This window comes from Balaenoptera ricei, chromosome 5, assembly GCF_028023285.1.
Source record: "Balaenoptera ricei isolate mBalRic1 chromosome 5, mBalRic1.hap2, whole genome shotgun sequence".
Classification (NCBI taxonomy): Eukaryota; Metazoa; Chordata; class Mammalia; order Artiodactyla; family Balaenopteridae; genus Balaenoptera; species Balaenoptera ricei.
The window spans coordinates 15,280,418-15,306,284 of record NC_082643.1 but is presented as its reverse complement, the minus strand read 5'-3'; the positions used below and the strand labels follow the sequence as shown (position 1 = coordinate 15,306,284).

The 25,867-nt window shown below is 39.2% G+C and overlaps 1 protein-coding gene across 14 annotated transcripts in view; it reads right to left on the bottom strand.

Moving 5' to 3' along the window:
• BMPR1B (bone morphogenetic protein receptor type 1B) overlaps positions 1 to 25,867 on the bottom strand; it is a 458,884-nt gene that overhangs the window by 4,411 nt on the left and 428,606 nt on the right. For all 14 annotated transcript variants that reach the window (XM_059922439.1, XM_059922437.1, XM_059922445.1 and 11 more), the window contains 6 exons: positions 25,158 to 25,254; positions 23,973 to 24,111; positions 21,312 to 21,504; positions 20,217 to 20,514; positions 5,211 to 5,386; positions 1,020 to 1,150 (listed from right to left, as the gene is read on the bottom strand). In XM_059922439.1, the coding sequence (XP_059778422.1) occupies positions 1,020 to 1,150; positions 5,211 to 5,386; positions 20,217 to 20,514; positions 21,312 to 21,504; positions 23,973 to 24,111; positions 25,158 to 25,254 (1,034 nt within the window). The remainder of the gene's footprint in view (positions 1 to 1,019; positions 1,151 to 5,210; positions 5,387 to 20,216; positions 20,515 to 21,311; positions 21,505 to 23,972; positions 24,112 to 25,157; positions 25,255 to 25,867) is intronic.

Below are 25,867 nucleotides of genomic sequence, written 5' to 3'. Positions count from 1 at the left end.
TCAATTATTGGCCTTCCTGCTGAAAAGCACAATTTCACTTCATTAGAAATCCTCAGTGAAGGGATTTTGAGTAATACCAATGCCCATAACCACCTTCAAAATAATATAAACTCCAGCATTTCATAAAGCTTTCTGCACAACTCACTGGAAAACATAGGTATTATTTAGCATTTCAGTAACTGGCCACAAAACCAATGAACCAAAGGTTATTTTTAAATGCATTTAGCAGTGAAGAACTAGTTTATAAACAGTGTTCTGTCCATTTGTCTGCACTGGCTTTGGTACATTTTTTTCGGGGATGCTTCAAACTCCTCTCTGAACGTTCCACCCCTCTGAATGCCGCCAGACTCTCCAGGCCTGGGCAGGTGTAGAGGCTCAGAGGGCAGATGGAGAAGGGGTGAAGCAGGAGGAGATGGGGCAAGAAAGGCAAGGCTGGCCGGCTCACTGCTTCCTTCTGGGCAGCTCCTTGTTAGATCTGGTTAGGTTTCACCAGGACGGGCTCAGAGCCAGGCCAAATGTGGATTTTCCCCACAGCATTGCGTCATCCTGATTAACGAAGATCCACGGCACAGTCAGGCATCTCAACTAGGTCAACTTGTACCACTTCTGTGTATAGAAAACCGAATCTTCAGATGCCTTACTTTTCTCTCATCAGAACGGGAGAATGCCGTACGTGAGTTTGTCATGGAGAAAGTTCATGACGCTTTACAAACACACGTGCAGTTACTTAATGGCCTTTACGCAAGTGTCAGGACGTCACCAACAAATGAAATAATGTTATCGATTATGCAGGCTAAATGCTGACCCATTCAATGTATTTTGGAAGTGGCAAAATCAAACAAGAGAAAGGAACAGATAATTTAACACACTGCACTTAGCTCCATATAAATTACTGCCATGAGGCACCCTTACCATCACAGCAAAGAAGAATTCCTGTGATAAATAGTTGGAATTTTGGCAGAAGGAGAAAAGTCTGTTTCGACACTGGTCACATCCACACGGTGACCTACAAGCCTCACCTCGTCACTGCTCCACCGGTTGGGGAAGGAGGGACGCAGCTTCTTGATACACACGATCTCTCTCATGTCCTCATAAGAGGGGTCGCTGGGCACTAGATCATGATAGGGAAGCTGATATTCTTCTACTATACCTGAAAATATGGTTTCATTAATGTTATTATTTTCTGTGAAGAGGAAATAAAAGTCTAACAAATAAACTATTCTCTAAGTAAAGTTCTATTGGTACCAAAGACAAGTTCAGGTTGAAAAACAGCAAAAACAAAAACAAAAACAGCACCAACCTTGAAAAAAATGTGCCCAAATGATATGATCTAATTTTTAAAAATGAAAAGAAAGTATAATGAAACATATTATATGCCTTCAAGCCTTTTTTCTAACTTCCAAAAGCTAAGTAAACAAGCATCTCAAGTTTACTTCTGATTTTATAAAGGCTCTTGTACTGTGTGCCAAACGTTTTAAAATCCATATTAAATCTCGTTGCGAATTTGCCAGACACACCCCAAACGCATACTGCACAATATGTAACTATTTCTACTACTGCAGCATGTGCTTATGAACCTCATAATAAATTTGGCAGTGTATCCTACTTGAACAAAATGTCAGATTTACATTTTTTTCTGCTTAATCATAAGAATGCATTTTTGCACATTTAAAATTTGGAAAACTGTACACACCTAAAAATATTAACCATGATTTTTAGGTGCAATGACTGTCTGATTTTTCTTCTTTAAATTTCCTGCATCTATCAGAACTGTCTACAAGAAATATATCACTATTAGAAAAAAAAAATATGTAGTGTTGAAAGAAGGGTTAAGAAATACAAAAGAATGTCATCTTTAAGGAAAGGTACTTATCATGCTAAATTCTATCCCATTTCATTTCCCTAGTATCTAATTTCTACCATTTTTCCTCTTGTCCTTTAAAAAAGCAGGCTACCTGTGTCTTCTTTCTGACCTTATTTGAGTCACTCCTCAGAGTAATTATAAGCAGCCTCTGTCCTCAGAGAGTGCTGCTCTGAACAATCTTTCCAGAGAACCCTTTCTCCCTATCCTAAATCACCTTTTATAGAAATTTCATTGCTTTTTATCTGAACAAGATGATACTGTGGTGCTCCAAGGACAATGGTGCTTCAAGGACAAAGGACAACCCTACCTGAAAAAGTTTCAGCGTTACACCCCCTACCAGACTCTTAATCGCCCTCACCACCAAGTTGCGATGGTTACGAAATTCCTGAGCCCACCTGGGCCGACACCCACCTGGGCAACGGGACCTGTCCCAAATAAGGAAAGGCATCTGCCCTGTCCCACTCCCACCCTATAGAAGGAAGGTACATGTGTCTCTACCAGTCAGTAAACGAAATTTTCACCTCGGATCATTCCTTTGTTTTCTGGCTATAAAAACTGATCACTAGCACATGTTCGGGCTCGACGCTCCCAGACTACTAGGAAGTCTGCCCGCTGTTCTTGGCAGCGACCCTTCCCTCTAATAAATTCTATCTTCTTTGCATTCTGCCTTGTGTCTGGAAATTCTTTTCCAACCCGCGTTTGGACCACGACAGATACCACCAGGTCGGAAGATAATACACTACATCATTAAATTCACTGAGGGTTTACTCTAAAAAAAATCTGGAGCCTGTATTATGTCCTTTCTTGTAAACTCAAACCCATTTATAATCACAAAGGACCAGAAGGTTCAAACATTTTTTCAGACCATTCCAACTCACTGTTTACTCTGCCCCCTGCTGAGATCACAGAGCATAATTATATGTATTAGCTATGTTACCATTTCCTTCCACTGTGTGTCATCTCTATATGAGATCGTGAAAGCACAAGGTCTAATGGACAGGAGATGCTCACTTCAGTCCCGTTCTTCCTCCCTTTCTAATTCTCAAGACAATGGCACAGGAAACATCTTGAGAGCAAGGATGATGATCTAATTTATCTCAAACTTCCCTCAGTGCCTAATGTTGGTGCCATTATCTGGATGGACTAATGCATGGATGGTGGGGTAGGTGCATATATGAAAACAGATATAGAGCCAACCACATAAAATTATCAACTAATCTAAGTCCGTCTTTGAACTAGATCTAGGCCTTACTCCTTTCTCCTTATCATGCAATTAAGTTATCAAAATTTTCCATGTCTGCTGCCTTCGTGTTTGAAACTTCAAAACTTTCTTTTGCTTCCAAAGTTGGAAAGGCCTACAGCTGGATGTGTCTACTTCACCCAAAAGTACCCGGACTAGAAAGATGAGCCCCCAGACTTGCAATATCTTCATAAAGGAAAGTGTTAGAGAATAGAATTTGTGTGCTTTGCCTCCCTGGAAGAGAAAAGAAACTCATTTATTGCGAGTCTACTATCTACCAAGCATGGAGGTGGGTATGTTATATAATTTATCTTATTAAATTCTCACAAACACATTTATGAGATAGCATTATTATACACACTCTACAGATGAGGAAAGTTGGCTTCGAAGGATTAAGTAACTTGCCCAAGGCCCCATACAGTTGGTATGAGGTAGAGCTGAGAATCTCTGACAAATATACATCAATCTCATACAGAGATAAGGTAACATTTTAGTACCTCTTGAACCTCCACAGGCAAAGACAGCCCTAGCAAAGCAATTAATATCCTGCTGTTTACATAAGGCTGGCTTTTTTTTTCAGCACAGAATCATTTCTCCTTTATTCTGGTCCTCCTCAGGTTTTCAAATATAGGCTTCCTGTAGCCCTATTCGCTTTAGATGTTTAGGAAAACGTAATTAGAAAAGTAATCTTGTACTTTACTACCCCTTTAACTTCTATAAACCTATCTTAATAAAATAAGTGTAGGCATATTATTCAAAAATAGGCTCATTTATTCTTAATAAAGCATGAGATCATAATTATGATGGGAGATTTAGAGAATATCTGGTTAGGAAAATTTTCCTACATACATTAACTTTCCTTTTGGACTAAAGACTTCTCTTACTTTAGAGGGAATGTGCTCTATTTTAAAATGTGCGTAAGAGGCACAGAATTCCCAGAGTGATTAGGAGGCACGACATCATTGAAGATGATCTTCCTACAAAAGTGTGAATGCCTGTTGGTTTACTGTTTCTCCTTCATATTTAAGTATTAATATAAGTTAAGTCTCTACCAACCAAAATGAAAATTTAAAATAATAGCTAACATGTATTGCGTGCTAGTTATACATGCCAGGCAGTTTTAATTCTTTCTACAATCACTGAAACCTCCAACCATCTGAGGTAGATACAATAATTCACCTCTTTCTGACAATAAAAAAACTGAGACAAAGAAAAATTTAGTAACCTGTCAAAGCTTCACAAATAATAAATGGCAGGTCCAAGAAAAAGAATCCCCCTACTAGTTAAGTGCATGCTGCACTTTCACACCCTTGGACAAGCTCGAGTTTTTGAGAACGTGAGGAAGTAGCCATCAGGAGGAAAGGCAGGAGGGTCAAGGTTTCTGAACGAGCGCAACCATGAGGAGAGGCGTCAACAGGGCACTGGATACAGAAGAGCCTGCAGCTCAGCTCCTCACCTACTCAAGAACAGATTATGCAGCAGTATGCAAAATACTCCAAGCAACATATTACCTCTGAATATTTAAGAATGTCTTCTTAGTCTTACTAGGGAATCCGTACGTTTGTAGAAAACTTATCGTGAACAATAATGATATTCTTATGCTTTACCTTCCTTTTGATACAAACTGATGTTTTCAAACTGCTTTATGAGGAAGTATTACAGAAAGTCAAGAAGTAGAGGGGTTCCACAATGGGTGCCCCGCCCTACATTTCTGTGTCTCCCTTCATCTGTGCACAGGAAGCCACAGGGAAAGCGTCGCTGATGTTGGGGGTGGAGCCAGGAGGTTGGTAGGAGGAAGCTGGAAGGGGCAGGAGAGGAGGTCTGACTTGACGGAGAAACTGCTGGAGGGCACATATGGGAGAAGGGGGTGATCTCTGAAAAGGCAAGAGGACGCTCCGGAAGAGACTCAGCCGCAGCAGGTGAAGGGAAGGAGGCGGTCAGAGGTAATTCTAAGAGGTTAAATATCGTCTCCTGGGATACTGTGACGGCATCAACAGAAATAAAGGGGAAAATCAAATCAAACCCGATTCTCTAAACAAGATAACTCTGACTTCTGCTCAGAAAGAAAGGATCTGTAGTAGCTCCAACAGTATCGCTGTCACTTACCTCCTGATACACATCTCCTAGCAACCTCCCAAAGGATGAGTCCAAAACTGTACATGTCCGCCATGATGTAAGACTGAAAGTGATTTCTATTCAAGCTCTCGTCCAACACTTCTGGAGGCATATAGCGTTTGGTGCCAACTCGAGTGTTGGGTGGTATGTCAACTTCGTTCGTATCACTAAGGAAAAAGTAAAGCAAAGCACTATCAGCACTGAAGAGGGCCAACAAATGACAAGTCAAGGTGAGTCCTGACCCAGGGCTTTAGTGAAAGGTGGGAGAGGATATTCTTTCAGGGTTCCTCAAAAAATATTTCTTACCAAAAGTTAAATATTCACAGGTAAAAACCCAATGTAGATGACAATCAGAATGAAGCTGCCACATATAGGATAGCATTGCCACTAGATCAAATACAAGCTCTAAGTTATTGCTAAATATCTAAAAAATACCATCCTTCCCTTCATACTTTGGTAGCTTTGCTCTTAAAATTGGCAGGTGCACATGCCAATTTGGTTTGAGACAGTATTTCTTAAGCCAAGTGTTGGGAGGCTTTTATAGCTACAAACAAGTAAAAAGGGACGGGAGGAGAGGACCAACAAAGATTTGCATATGTTTTATTTTGATAAGCAGAGACCTATAAAACAGCTTTGTACTATCACTATTATTTCATAAACCGAATAACATGTATTTTTAATAACAAAAGGAAATAATTGAATATAATATCTTTAGCTTTAGGTAAATTTCACAACATGATCCATTCATTATTATTCCCCATAGATGGGGAAGAAATTCCTGATGGAAGGACACCAATCTAGAGGCTGACACATGGGAACCATGGCCTCGGTGCAGCGAGCTGGAGCCGGAGCTATGAACCCACGTTGCAAAGCTGCTGAACCACGATTACTCGAGAGGCCGACCATTAAATGAGAGGATACACGTAACATCGCTGCCAGGGCAGCACTGAGCACACACCACAGGTTTAACAAGCCCCACAGCTCCACAGAAACTACTGGAACTGAGGAGCAATGAGCCCCCATTTAGACGTATGAAGAAACTCTGAGACAGAAAAGGTACTGTACAAAAACTCATGATTAAACTGAAGTTTGTGGAAAATCTTGGATAAACATTTCTCTCTCCTGATTCCCAACAAAGAGTTTTTCTTTTTCTTTTCATCACACTCCACTGACTCTCAAGCATTTATATGTTCTTTTTCCTCAATGTGGAAAACAGTTGCATATGTCAGATATCACATTTATCATGCTGTGTCACAGACAACCGCAAACTTAGCAAAACACTAGCGGCTTTTGGGAAAAAACCTCTGGGCCTGATCTTATCGCCTCAATCTCTGTCTTCTAAAACCCTGTATATCTCAACACTGTTTACATTTACTAACACTTATAAATATAAAGCTTCATTCTTACGACCGTTTAAAATTCACTTCCAGCTAAAATCCTTAAGCTAAAACTACGTGTGACACAGTGACACAGACGTGTCACTAGGATACTCATTAGGCCCCTTGGGATCTTCTAAAAGCAACAACTCTGAAGGAGTCTCTTTTCCTAAAATAAAAGTTAAAGTGGAAATTTTTTAAAATGAATAAAAACTAACGAGCTGGTACTCCTTACCATCTGCAAACATAGGTCTTAGTGCTCTGGGCTCTTTTCTAAGACTAGAAAGAGTTTAAAACGTGAATCATAGTATTTACCAGCAGGATACAATAGAAAAATGTCACCTGTGTACCTAAATAGTACATAGTAAGGAAGGAACGTTGAGCAGAGAAGAGGCTTAATGATAGCCATTATATTTAAAAGATGCCACAAAGGCGCCACCTTCAATTATAAAGCAATTTCTCTCCTCTTCTACCCACTGACACCTCTCATGTGAACACACAGTGGATATTTCATTAATATGTTATATGTGTGTGTTATAATTTATAATTTTGAATCATCAGAGAAAGACAGTGCTGGGATTGGATAGAGGATTCTGGGTTCTATGCAGAAAAATGAACATGGGGGTTTGCAGATGGAAAGAAGATGGTATGGGGCCTAAATTACCTTCCAGAACATGTCCTGGGAAAGGAAATGAAGAACAGTCTTAGCATGGGCCCTACAGGAGTGCATTTAAGCCAAAGACATACTCTGACCACAGGTGATAAAGATTTTAGGCAATACCATTCCATTCTTACACTTAGCTCCTTAATGTTTTATTTGGATTCGGGAGGTCAGGAAGGGCTGATGGAATTCGTGACGTGGAGACATCTATTGGAAAACTAAGAGGTAATTGGTATTCGATGATAACGGAATTAAGATTTGTGATGGCCAGACTATACATAGTTCTCTAAACTCCCATTCCCTCAAACACTGAAAAAACATATAGTCAAGGATGTTGCTTGCCCATCAAATGCCCCAAAACCAGTTCCTTACACAGGCCACGTGTGCTCGGCACTGCTGTGCCACCTCAACCTTCCTCTCCCCACCCACCCACTAGCATCTGAATAAACATCTCCCCTGGGAGCATCTGAGTAAATCTCTTCCCCTACAAGAATCTGAATAAATATTCTCCCTTGTAGTATTTCAATAAATATCCAACTTCCACCCTAAGACAGCAAACTCCTCTGAGCTCTGAATAACTGTCATAATCATTTGTTATGTCCCTAAAGAGCACAGCCCCCTTCGTCTCCATTCACAGTGTGCCTTGCCCATGGCAGATAAAGAATATACTTTAAATGAAAGAAGGAAAAGGCCTGTTTATAGTAAACTTTGCTGTGGGTGATTTAAAGAGAAATGTAAAAATCTCTGTAGACTATAAAATGAGACTTTACAGGTATATAAGGAAGATAAATTGAATTTTGTTATGCAAATTAATTTTGTAACAGGTGACTATTAACCCAATGGCACATGCCTTTAGCACTATATTTAAAGAACAGACATACTAATTATAAGTAATTCCCATATGACATTACAAAGTATCAGATCCTCCAAGACACACAGCTCTGTCCCTTCTTCCCTCGGGAGGGTTTCTCTACTTGAAAGTAATTATACTGCATTTCTCTCCCAGGTCTTCAGTCACATCATCTTACCCGTCCTCAAATAAGGGCAGAGAAAAATGGAACTTGTATTAATCTTCAAGACCAAAAAGAGAAATTAAAGTGATTTAACACTCAGGCAGCAAGAGTAAAAGAAGAAAAAGAGACGGGAAGTAGAGTCAGACAGTGCGGAGCTTTAAGGCTAGGTACGGAGTCACTGAAGGAGAGGGCCAAGCAGAAGGAAGGAAGAAGAAAAGGTCAGGTTGCCTTCAGCTTCCTTGCCTTCCTTTTCCATGGAGGCCGGGAGGGCACTGGTCCACCAGAGACCTCCCAGCTCCACGTGATATCAAACAGCGAGAGCTCTCCCAGACATCTCCATCTCAGTGCTAAGACCCAGCTCCACTCAACGACCAGCAAGCTACAGTGCTGGACACCCTATGCCAAACATCTAGCAAGACAGGAACACAAACCCACCCATTAGCAGACAGGCTGCCTAAAATCATAATAAGGTCACAGACACAAAACACACCACCGGACGCGGTCCTGCCCACCAGAAAGACAAGATCCAGCCTCACCCACCAGAACACAGGCACTACTCCCCTCCACCAAGAAGCCTACATAACCCACCGAACCAACCTTAGCCACTGGGGGCACACACCAAAAACAACGGGAACTATGAACCTGCAGCCTGTGAAAAGGAGACCCCAAACACAGTAAGTTAAGCAAAATGAGAAGACAGAGAAACACATAGCAGATGAAGGAGCAAGGTAAAAACCTACCAGACCTAACAAATGAAGAGGAAATAGGCAGTCTATCTGAAAAAGAATTCAGAGTAATGATAGTAAAGATGATCCAAAATCGTGGAAAAACAGTGGAGAAAATACAAGAAGCATTTAACAAGGACCTAGAAGAACTGAAGAGCAAACAAACAATGATGAATGACACAATAAATGGAATTAAAAATTCTCTAGAAGGAATCAATAGCAGAATAACTGAGGCAGAAGAACAGATAAGTGACCTGGAAGATAAAATACTGGAAATAACTACTGCAAAGCAGAATAAAGAAAAAAGAATGAAAAGAATTGAGGACAGTCTCAGAGACCTCTGAGACAACATTAAATGCACCAACATTCGAATTATAGGGGTCCCAGAAGAAGAGAAAAAGAAAGGGAGTGAGAAAATATTTGAAGAGATTAGAGTTGAAAACTTCCCTAATATGGGAAAGGAAATAGTTAATCAAGTCCAGGAAGCACAGAGAGTCCCATACAGGATAAATCCAAGGAGAAACATGCCAAGACACATATTAATCAAACTATCAAAAATTAAATACAAAGAAAAAATATTAAAAGCCACAAGGGGAAAAACAACAAATAACATACAAGAGAATCCCCATAAGGTTAAAAGCTGATCTTTCAGCAGAAACTCTACAAGCCAGAAGGGAGTGGCAGGACATATTTAAAGTGATGAAAGGGAAAAACCTACAACCAAGATTACCCTGCCCAGCAAGGATTTCATTCAGACTCGATGGAGAAATTAAACCTTTACAGACAAGCAAAAGCTAAGAGAATTCAGCACCACCAAACCAGCTTTACAACAAATGCTAAAGGAACTTCTCTAGGGAGGAAACACAAGAGAAGGAAAAGACATACAATAACAAACCCAAAACAATTAAGAATATGGTAATAGGAACATACATATCAATAATTACCTTACATGTAAATGGATTAAATGCTCCAGCCAAAAGACATAGACTGGCTGAATGGATACAAAACAAGACCCGCATATATGCTGCCTACAAGAGACCCACTTCAGACCTAGGGACACATACAGACTGTAAGTGAGGGGATGGAAAAAGATACTCCATGTAAATGGAAATCAAAAGAAAGCTGAAGTAGCAATACTCCTATCACACAAAACAGACTTTAAAACAAAGACTATTACAAGAGACAAAGAAGGACACTACATAAGGATCAAGGGATCAATCCAAGAAGAAGATATAAAAATTGTAAATATTTATGCACCCAACATAGGAGCACCTTAATACATAAGGCAAATGCTAACAGCCATAAAAGGGGAAATTGACAGTAACACAATCATAGTAGGGGACTTTAACACCCCACTTTCAGCAATGGACGGATCATCCAAACTGAAAATAAATAAGGAAACACAAGCTTTAAATGACACATTAAGCAAGATGGACTTAATTTATATTTATAGGACATTCCATCCAAAAACAACAGAATACACTTTCTTCTCAAGCGCTCATGGAACATTCTCCAGAATAGATTATATCTTGGGTCACAAATCAAGCCTTGGTAAGTTTAAGAAAACTGAAATCATATCAATTATCTTTTCCGACCACAACGCTATGAGATGCGATATATCAATTACGGGAAAAAAATCTGTAAAAAATACAAACACATGGAGACTAAACAAAACACTACTTAATAACCAAGAGATCACTGAAGAAATCAAAGAGGAAATCAAAAAATACCTAGAAACAAATGACAATGAAAACACGATGACCCAAAACCCATGGGATGCAGCAAAAGCAGTTCTAAGAGGGAAGTTTATAGCAATACAATCCTACCTCAAGAAACAAGAAACATCTCAAATAAACAACCTAACCTTACACCTAAAGCCATTAGAGAAAGAACAACAAAAAAACCCCAAAGTTAGCAGAAGGAAAGGATTCATAAAGATCAGATCAGAAATAAATGAAAAAGAAATGAAGGAAACGATAGCAAAGATCAACAGAACAAAAAGCTGGTTCTTTGAGAAGATAAACAAGATTGATAAGCCATTAACCAGACTCATCAAGGAAAAAAGGGAGAAGACTCAAATCAATAGAATTAGAAATGAAAAAGGAGAAGTAACAACTGACACTGTAGAAATACAAAGGATCATGAGAGATTACTACAAGCAACTATATGCCAATAAAATGGACAACCTGTAAGAAATGGACAAATTCTTACGAAAGCACAACCTTCCAAGACTGAACCAGGAAGAAATAGAAAATATAAACAGACCAACCACAAGAAATGAAATTGAGACTGTGATTAAAAATCTTCCAACAAACAAAAGCCCAGGACCAGATGGCTTCACAGTCAAATTCTATCAAACATTTAGAGAAGCGTTAACACCTATCCTTCTCAAACTCTTCAAAAATATAGCAGAGGGAGGAACACTTCCAAACTCCTTCAACAAGGCCACCATCACCCTGATAGCAAAACCAAAGACGTCACAAAAAAGAAAACTACAGGCCAATATCACTGATGAACACAGATGCAAAAATCCTCAACAAAATACTAGCAAACAGAATCCAACAGGACATTTAAACGATCATACACCATGATCAAGTGGGGTTTATCCCAGGAATGCAAGGATTCTTCAATATATGCAAATCAATCGATGTGATACACCATATTAACAAATTGAAGGAGAAAAACCATATGATCATCTCGATAGATGCAGAAAAAGCTTCTGACAAAATTCAACACCCATTTATGATAAAAACTCTCCAGAAAGTGAGCATAGAGGGAACCTACCTCAACATAATAAAGGCCATATATGACAAACCCACTGCAAACATCATTCTCAATGGTGAAAAACTGAAAGCATTTCCTCTAAGATCAGGAACAAGACAAGGTTGCCCACTCTCACCACTATTATTCAACGTAGTTTTGGAAGTTTTAGCCACAGCAATCAGAGAAGAAAAAGAAACAAAAGGAATCTAAATCAGAAAAGAATAAGTAAAGCTGTCACTGTTTGCAGATGACATGATACTATACATAGAGAATCCTAAAGAAGCTACCAGAAAACTACTAGAACTAATCAATGAATTTGGTAAAGTAGCAGGATACAAAATTAATACACAGAAATCTCTTGCATTCCTATACACTAATGATGAAAAATGAAAGAGAAATTAAGGAAACACTCCCATTTACCATTGCAACAAAAAGAATAAAATACCTAGGAATAAACCTACCTAAGGAGACAAAATATCTGTATGCAGAGAACTGTAAGACACTGATGAAAGAAAGTAAAGATGATACAAACAAATGGAGAGATATACCATGTTCTTGGATTGGAAAAATCAACGTTATGAAATAGACTATACTACCCAAAGCAATCTACAGATTCAGTGCAATGTGTATCAAACTAGCAATGGCATTTTTCACAGAACTAGAACAAAAAATTTCACAATTTGTATGGAAACACAAAAGACCCTGAATAGCCAAAGCAATCTTGAGAAAGAAAAACAGAGCTGGAGGAATCAGGCTCCCTGACTTCAGACTATACTACAAGCCTACAGCAATCAAGAGAGTATGGTACTGGCACTAAAAGAGAAATATAGATCGAAGGAACAGGACAGAAAGCCCAGAGATAAACCCATGCACATATGGTCACCTTATTTTTGATAAAGGAGGCAAGAATATATAATGCAGAAAAGACAGTCTCTTCAATAAGTGATGCTGGGAAAACTGGACAGCTACATGTAAAAGAATGAAATTAGAACACTCCCTAACACCATACACAAAAATAAACTCAAAATGGATTAAAGACCTAAATGTAAGGCCAGACACTATAAAACTCTTAGAGGAAAACATAGGCAAAACACTCTATGACATAAATCACAGCAAGATCCTTTTTGACCCACCTCCTAGAGAAATGGAAATAAAAACAAAAATGAACAAATGGGACCTAATGAAACTTAAAAGCTTTTGCACAGCAAAGGAAACCATAAACAAGACAAAAAGACAACCCTCAGAATGTGAGAAAATATTTGCAAATGAAGCAGCTGACAAAGGATTAATCTCCAAAATTTCACAAGCAGCTCATGCAGCTCAATAGCAAAAAAACAAACAACCCAATCCAAGTACGGGCAGAAGACCTAAATAGACACTTCTCCAAAGAAGATATACAGATTGCCAACAAACACATGAAAGGATGCTCAACATCACAAATCATTAGAGAAATGCAAATCAAAACTACAATGAGGTATCATCTCACACCAGTCAGAATGGCCATCATCAAAAAATCTTCAAACAGTAAATGCTGAAGAGGGTGTGGAGAAAAGGAAACCCTCTTGCACTGTTGTTGGGAATGTAAATTGATACAGCCACTATGGAGAACAGTATGGAGGTTCCTTAAAAAACTACAAATAGAACTACCATATGACCCAGCAATCCCACTACTGGGCATATACCCTGAGAAAACCATAATCAAAAAGAGTCATGTACCACAATGTTCAGTGCAGCACTATTTACAATAGCCAGGAGGACATGGAAGCAACCTAAGTGTCTATCGACAGATGAATGGATAAAGAAGATGTGGCACATACATACAATGGAATATTACTCAGTGATAAAAAGAAACGAAATTGAGTTACTTGTAGTGAGGTGGATGGACCTAGAGTCTGTCATACAGAGTGAAATAAGTCAGAAAGAGGAAAACAAATATTGCATGCTAACACATATATATGGAATCAAAAAAAAAATGGTTCTGATGAACTAGGGGCAGGACAGGAATAAAGACTCAGACATAGAGAATGGACTTGAGGACATGGGGAGGGGGAAGGGTAAGCTGGGACAAAGTGAGAGAGTGGCATGGACATATATACACTACTCAATGTAAAACAGATAGCTAGTGGAAGCAGCCGCATAGCACAGGGAGATCAGCTCGGTGCTTTGTGACCACCTAGAGGGGTGGGATAGGGAAGGTGGGAGGGAGACGCAAGAGGGAGAAGATATGGGGATATATGTATATGTATAGCTGATTCACTTTGTTATACAGCAGAAACTAACACACCACTGTAAAGCAATTATACTCCAATAAAGATGTAAATAAATAAATAAATGAGTAAATAGAGGGAAGGAAGGAAAGGAGGGAGGGAGGGAGGGAGGGAAGGAGGGAGGGAGGAAGGAAGGAAGGAAGGAAGGAAGGAAGGAAGGAAGGAAGGAAGGAAGGAAGGAAAGAAGTAAGGGTAACTTGGGAGGTTGGGGGTAATGGGCAAGCCAGCTGGAGAGAAGAGGGGTTCTCTCCCAGGCCCAGGGTTATGACAAGATACTAAGGTCCTGTAGGAAAAAAAAAAAAGGGGAAAATATTCTGGTAGTGTGAATTTTAATAACTAAATTTCATGCAATACCCTAGAACACACCCCAGTAAAGACGTGTTCAGTCTTGAGCTGACAGTGTTTGGGGAAGAAAAGAATCAGCAGCTACATCACGTAGAAAAGGTACAACATGCATCAGAGGTGCAAGGCTGCCGTGACAAAGAGGGAAACAAGCTCCTTAGGAGGCACAGATGTGCTGTGAAAGACACTGAGTTCCCTGCTGCACTCGGGAGGAACAGGGACAATAAAGCCTAATTTTATTTGAATCTCAAAACGTAGGGTGCCCTCAGCTGGGGTTCCATAAGGAGGCATGACAACCAAGTTCCTATTTCTGACCAACGCCACTTGACTGACAGTGGCAGGATAAAAAAAATGCCAGCGTGGTGAAGGAAGAGGTCCACACTGATGACAAAGGGCCCCCTACGTGGACGCACACTTTGAGTGGCTCCTCTCACCTGGGGCCACCAAGTAAGTGAGAGATCTTAAGGCAACGGCTCCAAATCGGGAAGGAAAGCAAAGATGCTTTGTTACATTGTGTGTGTGTGTGTGTGTGTGTGTGTGAGAGAGAGAGAGAGAGAGAGAGAGAGAGAGAGAGAGAGAGAGAAAAGAAAAAGATACAAAACTAAGATTTTCCTCTTCTCTTCTGAAGGTGCAAGGGAGGGGCATACTAAGGAGAAGACAGTAGAAGAAATGCACGCTACTGGAGATGTCACTTTGTCACTGACACTGTTTAGAACTTTGCACATGGCGATAACGTTAATTGGTTTTATTGTCTAAAAGTTACTGCTCGTACCCAGGCGGCTGCCTGCAGTGTCCCCCCCTCGGTCCAGCACTGGTGTCTACAGTGGCATCTGCACTGCAGGCATTAGCGTAACTGAGGGAAAGAATCAAAGAGCTCCCGTGGGTGCAGAAGGCTTTAAGTGGGGCCTCCCACCAGGATCCTGAGGGGACCGGAGAAGGAATCTGAGCAACCATACAGTCCGGTGGAACAGGGTGTGCCCTCCACTCTTGGCTATCGTGTGCGGGAAGAAGGGCAGGAAGAAGATTATCATTTTGGTGGCAGGAAATAAAGGGGATATTTAAAAATATAGTATCTATCTTAACCTTACTTTATATTAAATATTTTCATGCTAATTAAGCTTCTAATTATAAATCCATAGCAGGAATTCTCGCAAGAAGTGTTACGTAGAGGAAGAAGCCACAGCACGTGTCAGCACGATGTACACTCCCGGCGCCCCATCAACTGAAGGGGGCGTTTCATGGAGTCACAGGCAGAGCCCACTGTGGCCAGAGGCCAGCTCGGGAATCGAGCTGTCAGCTCCAGCGAGGTGGCTCTACCTCACTGAGCCTTTGGGCACGTGTGGGTGGTCTTCTGCTGGACGTTGTCGATCCCGTACACAGAGGAGAAAGGGAGAGAGGGAGAAGGGAGATGAAAAGGTCGTCGAGAAAGAGGAGAAGCGGACATCATACACCTTTAATAATATAAAAAGCTTTTTAAAAAATATGAACTAAACAAAAAAAAATATGAACTGAACTTTAAAGAACAATGAAAAAAGGGCAGGAGGCAGAAGACGTGAAGGAGGCCATTGGTTTGCTTGTGGCTCACAACTGATGTTTGAAATTAACTACACATGAAACATACCAGAGAATACTGAATTATCTCTTAGAGAGACTAAGATGATGAACTACCAGAACATGAAATATTCTCACGAGCCTTCAGAAGAAGGGGCTGTGCACATCCTTTGTGTTTCCTGAAGTATCCTGCAAACAGCCATGGAACTGATTTGCTGAACTGAGCTCCGCCTGGTCAGATGTTAACCAGGGAGGAGAGTTTTCTACAGCAATTTGCAACAGAACTCATTACTCCTATGATTAAATCTTGAGAAATCTCGGGGTTTCGTAGAAACAGAACCTTGACATAAAAATTCTTCAACAGAAGATAGATAAGGCGGCAGAAACCCTGACTGGGAGGGCAGACTCTGCTGCTACCGCTTGGTCTATGACTTGGGCCAGTGATTTGACCATGTCACTTTTTAAAAAAACCACGAAGTATACAAACCAGAAGCAGTGGTAAAAATAATGACATTGAAAGACTGAGGACATTCAGTACCCTCTTGTCCTCTGCACTTGGACAATTCGATAATCATCAATTGGGAGATGTGTGTTACAGCCCTGTCTTCATTGTAGGTTTTCTATTTAAAATTTAATATCTGAGAGGCCCTAAGCCAGGATTGATTTCCCCCCCTAAGAAAATATATCATTCTGTCACTGAAGTACCAGAGGGGTTGCTTGAGCCTCCAGAGGGAAAAGTGAAAAGCTCTGTAAGTTCCTTCAAGGGATTTCCCACGTCACTGTTTTCTCCTCCCAAGAGAGATCTGGGGTAACGGTAATGTCTGCCACGGCATCACCGGGATTAAACCTCTGTGGGCAGGAAATGCCTCAGCATTTACATCATTTACAAGAGCATGCATGAAGAAACCAATACAGCACAAAAAACAATTAACTGAGCAGGAAACTTCTAATGCACAGTCTGCTTTCTCTGTGGCTCTCAACTTCCCTGGGAACCTCCCAGAAATGATTTAAAAGCCTGAGAGAACACTTACCACATAGAGACCAGGGTAAAGATTAAGTTCTCACAGGAGGTTCACATATGAAGTCTGAGAACTCAACACTGGGTTGGCTTTGACCCCACTTATAATAAAATGCTGTAAATATCTGTGTGAGCACATGCACCACATACCCCAAAACAGGGAAGTCAGGAAAAGAGTGAAAACCAAAGAAACGTATATAGCAAGGTTTAAAAGTGAGGCTCAGAAGACCGAAGTTCTGTTGAAACATATAAAATAAAAACATGAAAAGGACCTCAAATTATCAAATGCAACCTCCATTTAATGTAGAGGAACCTGAGGCTCAGGATGGCAACTGGTCCCACAGCTGCTCTTCAGCCATATGAGGTCTGTGCACCCAACAGGTGCAGGTATACATCTGAGGCAGTATCCTCATAGCCTTCCTCTCCTGATGAATTAGTCAATATACGCCAAATAAATCTCTGATTTATTTCTTAAAGCACTTCCTTCCACTTCCTAAATCAGGGTTTGCATGAAATTTGAGAGTTCATTTAGTTCATTCCTGTTACGTTAAGCAGAACTAAGTTTCAAAAATATAACAGATACTCACTTTCCTTGTTTGCTTTTGGGTCTATAAAGAAGATGAGCTCTTAATTACTTTGATATTGCCAACATTTATTGATTCAAAACACTGCTGGAATACCTATAATGGGTAACTCACTATGTCACGTCAAACGGGAAATACGTTAATGAATGTGGCATGGATCCTGCTCTCAAGATGCCCAAGGACTAGGAGGGCAAGATGAGGCATGTACTAAAATAGTTATCATATCAGGCAGACAAGGGCCAGCAAATGACTACAGGAGTAGAATAGATGATGTCATTATTCCTACCTGGGGGATGAGTAAAGTGACATAAAGGCAGCTCTGAGACTGGATTACATTACATGGAGAAGCAAGGGCATTCCAAGCTAGATGCTGTTCAGTCAAAAGTAAGGCAGTAGCAAACATGGAGTATATATGGAGAAAACACAAATAGGTTCAGTTTTGCAAAAGCAAGCATACAAATTGGAGAGTCTGTGCGCTATAAAACTAGAAAGGTAGATTTAATCCAGAGCGCGCAAGATCTCTGGAGCTACGAAAAAAATGCTTTTTCCCTTCATCCTATGGTCCATATGGAATCATTCATTTATCCTTTATACAAAATTCTGAAGCAACCCCTAAGTAATGGGCACCAAGGAAAGGCACAAGGCATGTTAATTTGAGAAAAACATGGTATCTACCTCCAAGGAACTTAGTCTCCACTGGGAATGACACATAAGCAGCCGATGATGACCATATAATAGTGTGAGAAATGTCATGATAGCATGCCAGGGTCACATAGAAGGGTATAAGAAAAGTCACTGAAAATCAGGCTTGTAAGGGAAGAATAATAGGGGTCCCAAAGGAAGAAACTGAAGATAAGCAGTAGTCATTGAAATAGAAGAGGGGATGTTGGGTATTCAGAATAAGATAAAAGTGTGTTAAAAACACTTGAAGGTGTGAGAAAGTATAAAGTGTTCAGAACAGAAACTACATTTTAACCCAAAGCCACAGGAAACTATGAAATTATGATGATGTCCAAAATTATGATTCAGGAAAATAAATGTGGCAGCAGCATGTAGAAAATAATTGGAAAGAGGAAATAACTACAAAATGTTTTACTCCAGAATCTAGAAAAATGGTAGGGAGGACCCAAACTGGCCCAGTTCCAGTGAGAATATCATGGACACAGAATTCATGCAACTGAGCAAATCACAAACTTAGGGAACAAAGGAAATGCCAGGCGCCTCACATTTTAGAATGGATTGACAAAAACTGGGAACTAGGAAGGAAAAGCATCTGCGGCAGGAAATCGAGAAGTGAGAAAATATTCAAGAAACAGACAGAGAGCAGAACCCATAGAGAGAAAGGAGGAGAACCTGGAATAAAGGTACATCAGGAGCACAGGGGGAAGAAAGGTATGGGTACCGCGGGGAGTGGGGAGACAGGAGGAAAGGCTTCTGGTGACAAAACCAATGTTGTCCTCAGTAAAGGAGCTTCGGGAGAAAACAGAGCAGACGCCAAATTGTAAACTATCATGAAGTACTAGATTGTGAAAGTAGATGACTCTTTGGAACTCTTGAGAAATTTAACAAGGGAGGGAAGGAGAAAGGCTGGTAATTTGAGAAGCATCATGGGAAATTTTTTTGGTAGAGGAGACTTGGTCAGAAAAAGGTCAGAAAAAATAATTCAGAAGAGAGAGAATTTAATCATCTTTATTGGCAGGCAATTCATATTTCTAACTTAAATCTACAGTCTGAAGCATTTCCTCCTGCTTTGCTTTCAAAGACTGAGAACTTCAATTTGCCATCCTCTAAATGGTGAAGACCTTCCTATAGTTGGGACCTATTATTTTTATCACTCCTCAGTCTTCAATTCTGGGTGAAAATACCAATCCATTAGTCCTTTCTCGTGAGTTTTATTCTTTGCCATGGCGTTTCCTTTGAGCCCTTCTCTATATTCTACAGAGTCTTTTGGGAAAAAAAAGCCATAAGAGGGTCCGACAGTTTAATAAAGGCTAAGCCTAAACTGACATTTTAAAAAGGTAGGTATATGATGATCCCTCTATTCTTGTGGTTTGCAAACTCATTTTGTTTTGTTTTCAAAGCAGAAGAACCATTTCTTCTAATTACATCATCTACAAGATCAAAGGAGCTGCTATGAATAGAGCGAAGGTAAGCAAAATAGGGCCTCAATGCCCCCCTCAACCATGGGGCATTCCTCCTCCCCATCCGGCAGAAGCTGCTGTAAAATAGTGCTGAATACTGGCAGCGTGTTGATTATTAGCTTTGAACATTTCTCATAGAATATCTATGCAAGTTATCTTTCTTATATTATATAAAAATCACCTTTATCACTATATAATCTGGAGTTCTTCCCTGAAACCTCTTCCTACTTACAAATGTTATGCAGAATTCTGACCACACAATCCTGGACATGAGCTACCTCTTTTCTAAACAGCCTCATGACAGCTCAAACCTATGTGAACACTGTCTTGAAGCCAGGTCACTGATGAGCTTAGAAACAGTAGGACTGACCCAAACACTGTTTATTTGTTGTAAAGAAAATGTTTCTTCTTCTTCCCTCCACAGAAGAGTCAAAATTAATAAAATTTCTCCTCCACTAAATATCCTAAAAGCCCTGAGCTACAAAATGTATCATCTATAAAGAGTGATAGAAAAGAACCATAAAAAGTATATTTGTTGTTCACATTTGATACTAACCTAATAAACTTAACAGCCAAGCCCAGATCGGCTATACAGCAAGTTCCATTTTTCTTCACCAGGATGTTCTTACTTTTCAGATCTCGATGGGCAATTGCTGGTTTGCCTTGAGTACTAAAGATTTCAGTGTGTAAGTGACATAGGCCACTGACAGAAGAATAGGCTAACTTCAGCATCGATTTAGTATCTAGGGTGGTGGACTTCAGGTAATCATAGAGGGAACCATTTTCATGATAATCTGTGATTAGGTACAACTGGGTCCAGGACCCCGTCCCTTTGATATCTGCAGCAATGAACCCTAAAAGGAAGAAAAGACAAAAAGGGTTGGAGCTATGTGTTTTCTGAATATTATCAGGATAATTATTTTTCTCAACTATCACTCTTCTTCATAGGTGTCTTTTGTTTGGCATTTCATTCAGTTTTCTGATTGTGCCTATGACAGTATTAAATCACTAATACCAATCAGAGGCCATCAAAACAGCAGGAGTGGAGAAACACTAAGAGTTTGTATCTGAAAACAGGATCCCTTTCTAATCAGCAGTTGATATGTAAATGATCTTGAAGTTAACAGTAAATAGTTCCCGGTATTAGAGTTACACATAAGACACTGTTTACAAATCAGGCACACGCTCCATGATTAGCTTACACTCTTTCTACTTGAATGATCCAGCTAGACCATTTCTAACTTGAGAAAATAAAAAGGAAATCAATTATCAATATAAACTCTGGATATAAATAAACCCTGCAGATAAAATTCCCATAACTTCTCACAGCACTTAGACAAAAATGTGCTCCTTCAAATCCCTAAGAAACCTTAAGAAATTCTGGTATTGCATTTGCATTTCCTGTCCCGGAAGAAAAAACTGTTTGAACATGTTCCATTTCCAACCCACCGTTCATTCATAGAAATGCCTTAGTCATTCCTCCTGCGAGGTCTCCCATTAGAAGCGTATGACGTTCTTGGGCTCATGCCAAGAAGAAAATGTCTATATATTTCATAACAGGTTTACACAGATGAGTTAATATGCAGATGTTAACAGAAAAAGAGAGGAAAGCTAGGAAACCCTGAACATTGCTATACAGACTTTTACTCACCCAAAATGTTTTCATGCCTCATCAACACTGTCTGATATATTTCTGTCTCTCGGAACCAGCTGGCTTCCTCTGTGGTGAAGAACACTTTCACAGCTACCTTTTCGCCACGCCACTTTCCCATCCAAACTTCCCCATAGCGCCCTTTTCCAATCTGTTTCACCATCTGAATCTGCTTAGCTATAGTCCTCTGGACCTGTTAAGTCCCAAAACACATTGTTAGTGTATTCACAGCACAACAGATTTGTTTAATCTTTTTTTTTTTTCCTCCAGAGAAGAAACGCATGTAAAATATATTTAGCCAGGAGTTTTTCTTAACATAGACAAGTTATTTGTATTTATTTATTAATTTATGCTGTCCTCTTTTAAATGTATTTGAAATTAAATGCGGATTTTGAGTGTCTGAAGTATTGCTTCCAAATTATTAAGTATTTTATTCTACCTATTATTATTTTCACAGAGAAAAAACCTGAATGGGTTCACAGTAATTGGCAGAATAGAATACTTTTCACTTCTACCACTATAGTGGGATACTAGATACTCTGAAGGGAATCACGTCACTATATGCTTGGATAAAATACAACCAAACAAAAATGTAATGCCCTGTTGGGCACACATAGAAATAAAGGAAATCTCTGAGCAGGGAGGAATGGAGGGAGGGAGGAAAAGAGGAAGGACAGAGTTAAGACCAGAGCAGGGATAGATAAGCATTCAGCAGCATATTCAAAAGCCAGGTTGCTGCCTGGGCAAAGAATAATACCAGCACTGAGATCTAGAATATGAACTTTGACCCTTTTAAAATTAGAGAAACTGAACCCTGGGCTTTAGCATTAAGCCGGAACCACTGAATGGCACCAAGTTTGCCCTAGGTGAGTTAAATTCTAAGAATGAAAAGGCAAGCAATTTGATAAGAACTTTTACATGTAAGTTTAAAAAAAAAAAAAACTTACATCCTAAGTAGCATCGGTTTGGTCACAGTGACCACTTCACAAGTGGTTTTCTGTCTGGTTTATCACCTCCAGGGGAGGTATTAGTCGAAGAGTACAGAGTTTCAGTTGTGCAAGATGAATAAGTCCCAGAGCTCTACTGTATAGCACAGTATCTACAGTTAACAATACTGTATTGTATACTTTTCTTCCTAGTTCAGAGCTAAAAGCTGACACTATTTTTAGTTCGATACAATTGACATATAACATTTTGTAAGTTTAAGGTATACAACGTGTTGATTTGATATATTCACATACTGTGATATGATTATCACAGTAGTGTTAGCTAACACCTCTATTACGGGTGTGTTGTATTTTTTAAATTTTGCTAAGAGCTAAGACATTAGATCTTATGTTGTGTGGGGTTTTTTAATAAATTTATTTATTTATTTATTTATTGGCTGCGTTGGGTCTTCATTGCTGTGTGCGGGCTTTCTCTAGCTGCGGTGAGCGGGGGCTACTCTTTGCTGCAGTGTGTGGGCTTCTCATTGCGGTGGCTTCTCTTGTTGCAGAGCATGGGCTCTAGGCACACGGGTTTCAGTAGTTGTGGCACACGGGCTCAGTAGTTGTGGCTCGTGGGCTCTACAGTGCAGGCTCAGTAATTGTGGCTCACGGGCTTAGTTGCTCCGCGGCATGTGGGATCTTCCCAGACCAGGGCTCAAACCCGTGTCCCCTGCATTGGCAGGTGGATTCTTAACCACTGCGCCACCAGGGAAGTCCCGTATGTTGTGTTCTTATCATAAAATAATAATGATAATAATAATAATAATAATAAATGAATGAATGGGGCAGGAGGAAACTTCGGAGGTGATGGATATGTTCATGGCCTAGATTATGGTGATGGCTTCACAGATGTGTACTCACCTCCAAACTCTTCAACTTATAAATGTATACAGCTTTTTGGATGTTAAAAATAAAAAGAGTTATAAAATAAATTCTTGGTTTGAGTTTTTTTTTTAGTTACTTTTAGTACTAAATAAAAGGTCACCAAAAGAATCAAGTAAACAAGATATCCAAAGTCAGAACCAGACAATAAAGATTAGGAAAATCAGTCTTAAGAGTTTATAAAGGAAAATATTTCTCATTAAAATTGTTATTTCCATTCCAAGTCCCAACAATCTTTTTGCATGGTCCATAAAGTAACCAAATGCTTTTCTCATTAAAGCAAGTGCCTTGGGTTCAGTATATATTTTCTTCCAAGTTGGCAGTGTTGACCATCAGAAAATTAAAACTCTCCTGAATGGAAAAGCCAGAGCTTCACCCTGAAACATAAACCCTCCAGCTGAGATGCAGCCTCTTCTCTTGTAGAAGTACTCAGATCCCATTTGGTTGTAATACTTTTGCCTTCAAAAGCCAGGCCAAAGTGCAGTAATGTTATCCTTACTGAAAACAGAGGGAAGATGGTCCCATGCTGAATGCTTTCTAATCTGCTCTTTATCAGAACATCTGAGGGTCTGGATTGCAACCATACACTTACATTAAAGGACAATGACCTCACCCCCAATATGTCAAAATGTTATCAGGAAACCCTGTATCTGAGATCTGATGTCTGACTGACTGCAGAGAGCTTTCTCTTTGTCCACTGCCCTATCTGTTTCAGTAAAATGAAACCCAGCAGTTATTGACATTTCCTCTCAGAATACATTTCCTTTAAATTCAAGGTATGTTCTTCTCATACCAGCAGAGGGAGGCCTGATCCGCTTCCTGAGCTCTGAGACTGCTCAATTAAGTCTCTCAGGGATTCCCCAGGAGGAATGTAAGTTTCATCCTGTTCTAATCCAATGCTGTACCGAGGTCTGGTTTCCTGTCTTTTATACCTGAAGATGCACAAAGAAAGATAATGTTAGACACTGGATTGCAATGATAGGGGCAAACATGCAGATAAAACAGTAAACCACAGCAGGTTTTATCTTTGCACATAATACAAGATTAGATGCTCAGTATTTATTACCCTTAGTTATGATTTCCAAAACAAAATCATAATTATTCTTCTAACCTATTTTTTAAAGTAAACTACATGTTTTTACTCAGTCACAACCACATATAATTTTTCTTCTCTATTCCTATCAAATGCATATATCCAAGCAGGCTACATTCCATTAATGTTTCTATACAGTTCCAATATTCATTCCCTAAAATCTTTTCTTATAAGGTCCCTGATCAACTACAGATGCAAATTTTTGCTTTACAAAAGACATTACAATCTTCTCATCCAAGGCAATGTATAGATAAATGAGATAAATTGAAACTTTAAAAACGTTTATCAATAATTATGCCTTCAATTAGAAATGATGTTATTTGAATCAACTCCTACTTGTAGAAAAGTAACCTAAATTACTATTACAAAAAGCCAATGATAAGAATTTAAAGGTCCTTGATATTTCACAAACTAGAAAATGAGTTCTTAGGTGACTGAAAATAATTTGTAATGACCATACTGTAATTTAATAACAACATATTTTAATAATTAATCTATAAATTATCTTTAAAATCTTTCAGGGCTAAGGGGATATTGTTAGCTCACAAAATAAGGAATTACTAAAGCAATTCTAAGTTCACCATGGTCATTTCTCTGCTTTGAATCAAACCTCAGTAGCAACTAGTTGCTGAATTTCCTAGCTACCATAAACTTCCTAGGGATGAAATTTTTTCTGGGTGGTTTTGATATCTGAAGCAGAAATGAGATAGGTATCTATTAATAGCTTCATTAGGACAAATATTTATCAATAGTAACTGATATTATCAGTGAAATCGAAGATCTAATTAGGTCAAGGAAAGCTGTGGTAAAAAATGTCAACATGTAGAAGAGTATGAGAATGGTATTATAAACTCAAAATTCTATATCTACATGTTAGAAACTTACCTGAAGTAACAGAATAAAATGATAAGGACCAAGAGCAAACTACAGACAGTCACAGATATAAGTAAGGCCTTGTGGTGTACAGGTCCATCAACAAAATCTGAAATTAAAAAGAAAGTAAAAAGAGCCATGATACAGAGATTATTTTCATTTAAAATTTAGGAAGCAACTCTTTCCTAAAAGTGCTTGCTAAGCTCCATGTGCAAGATTTGAGAGGTCCTTTTAATCTGCTAATTGATAAGAAATATATATACATACTCTCAATTAAATAAGTCTGAGTAACAAGAATCATTGTTCATCTAGCCACTCACTTCAAGAGCATGCATTTCTTCTTCTCTGGAAGAAATAGGTTTGACATAGGATAAAAGCACAGGATATAAATAAATGTAAATGGATCAATACCCCTAAAATACAAGCAGGCTGTTCATCTTTATTTCAGACCCAGCTGATGCGTTTACAGATTTTTCTCATGTGGTTTCTGGAGCACTCTATATCATGAATTTGGATAAAAAAACAAATCTATATTCATTGTACATAAAAAACAAAGTAATCCTATGATGGATACAAAGGATCAGAATTCCTCAAATATTGCCAAATAAATAGAATACATGATCTGCATTACTTTAAACAAAAATGCCCTTCAAAAATATATCGTTTAATTTTTCATAAACAGCATCCTATTTTAAAAGAATGGGTATGTTCCACTCAAAGAA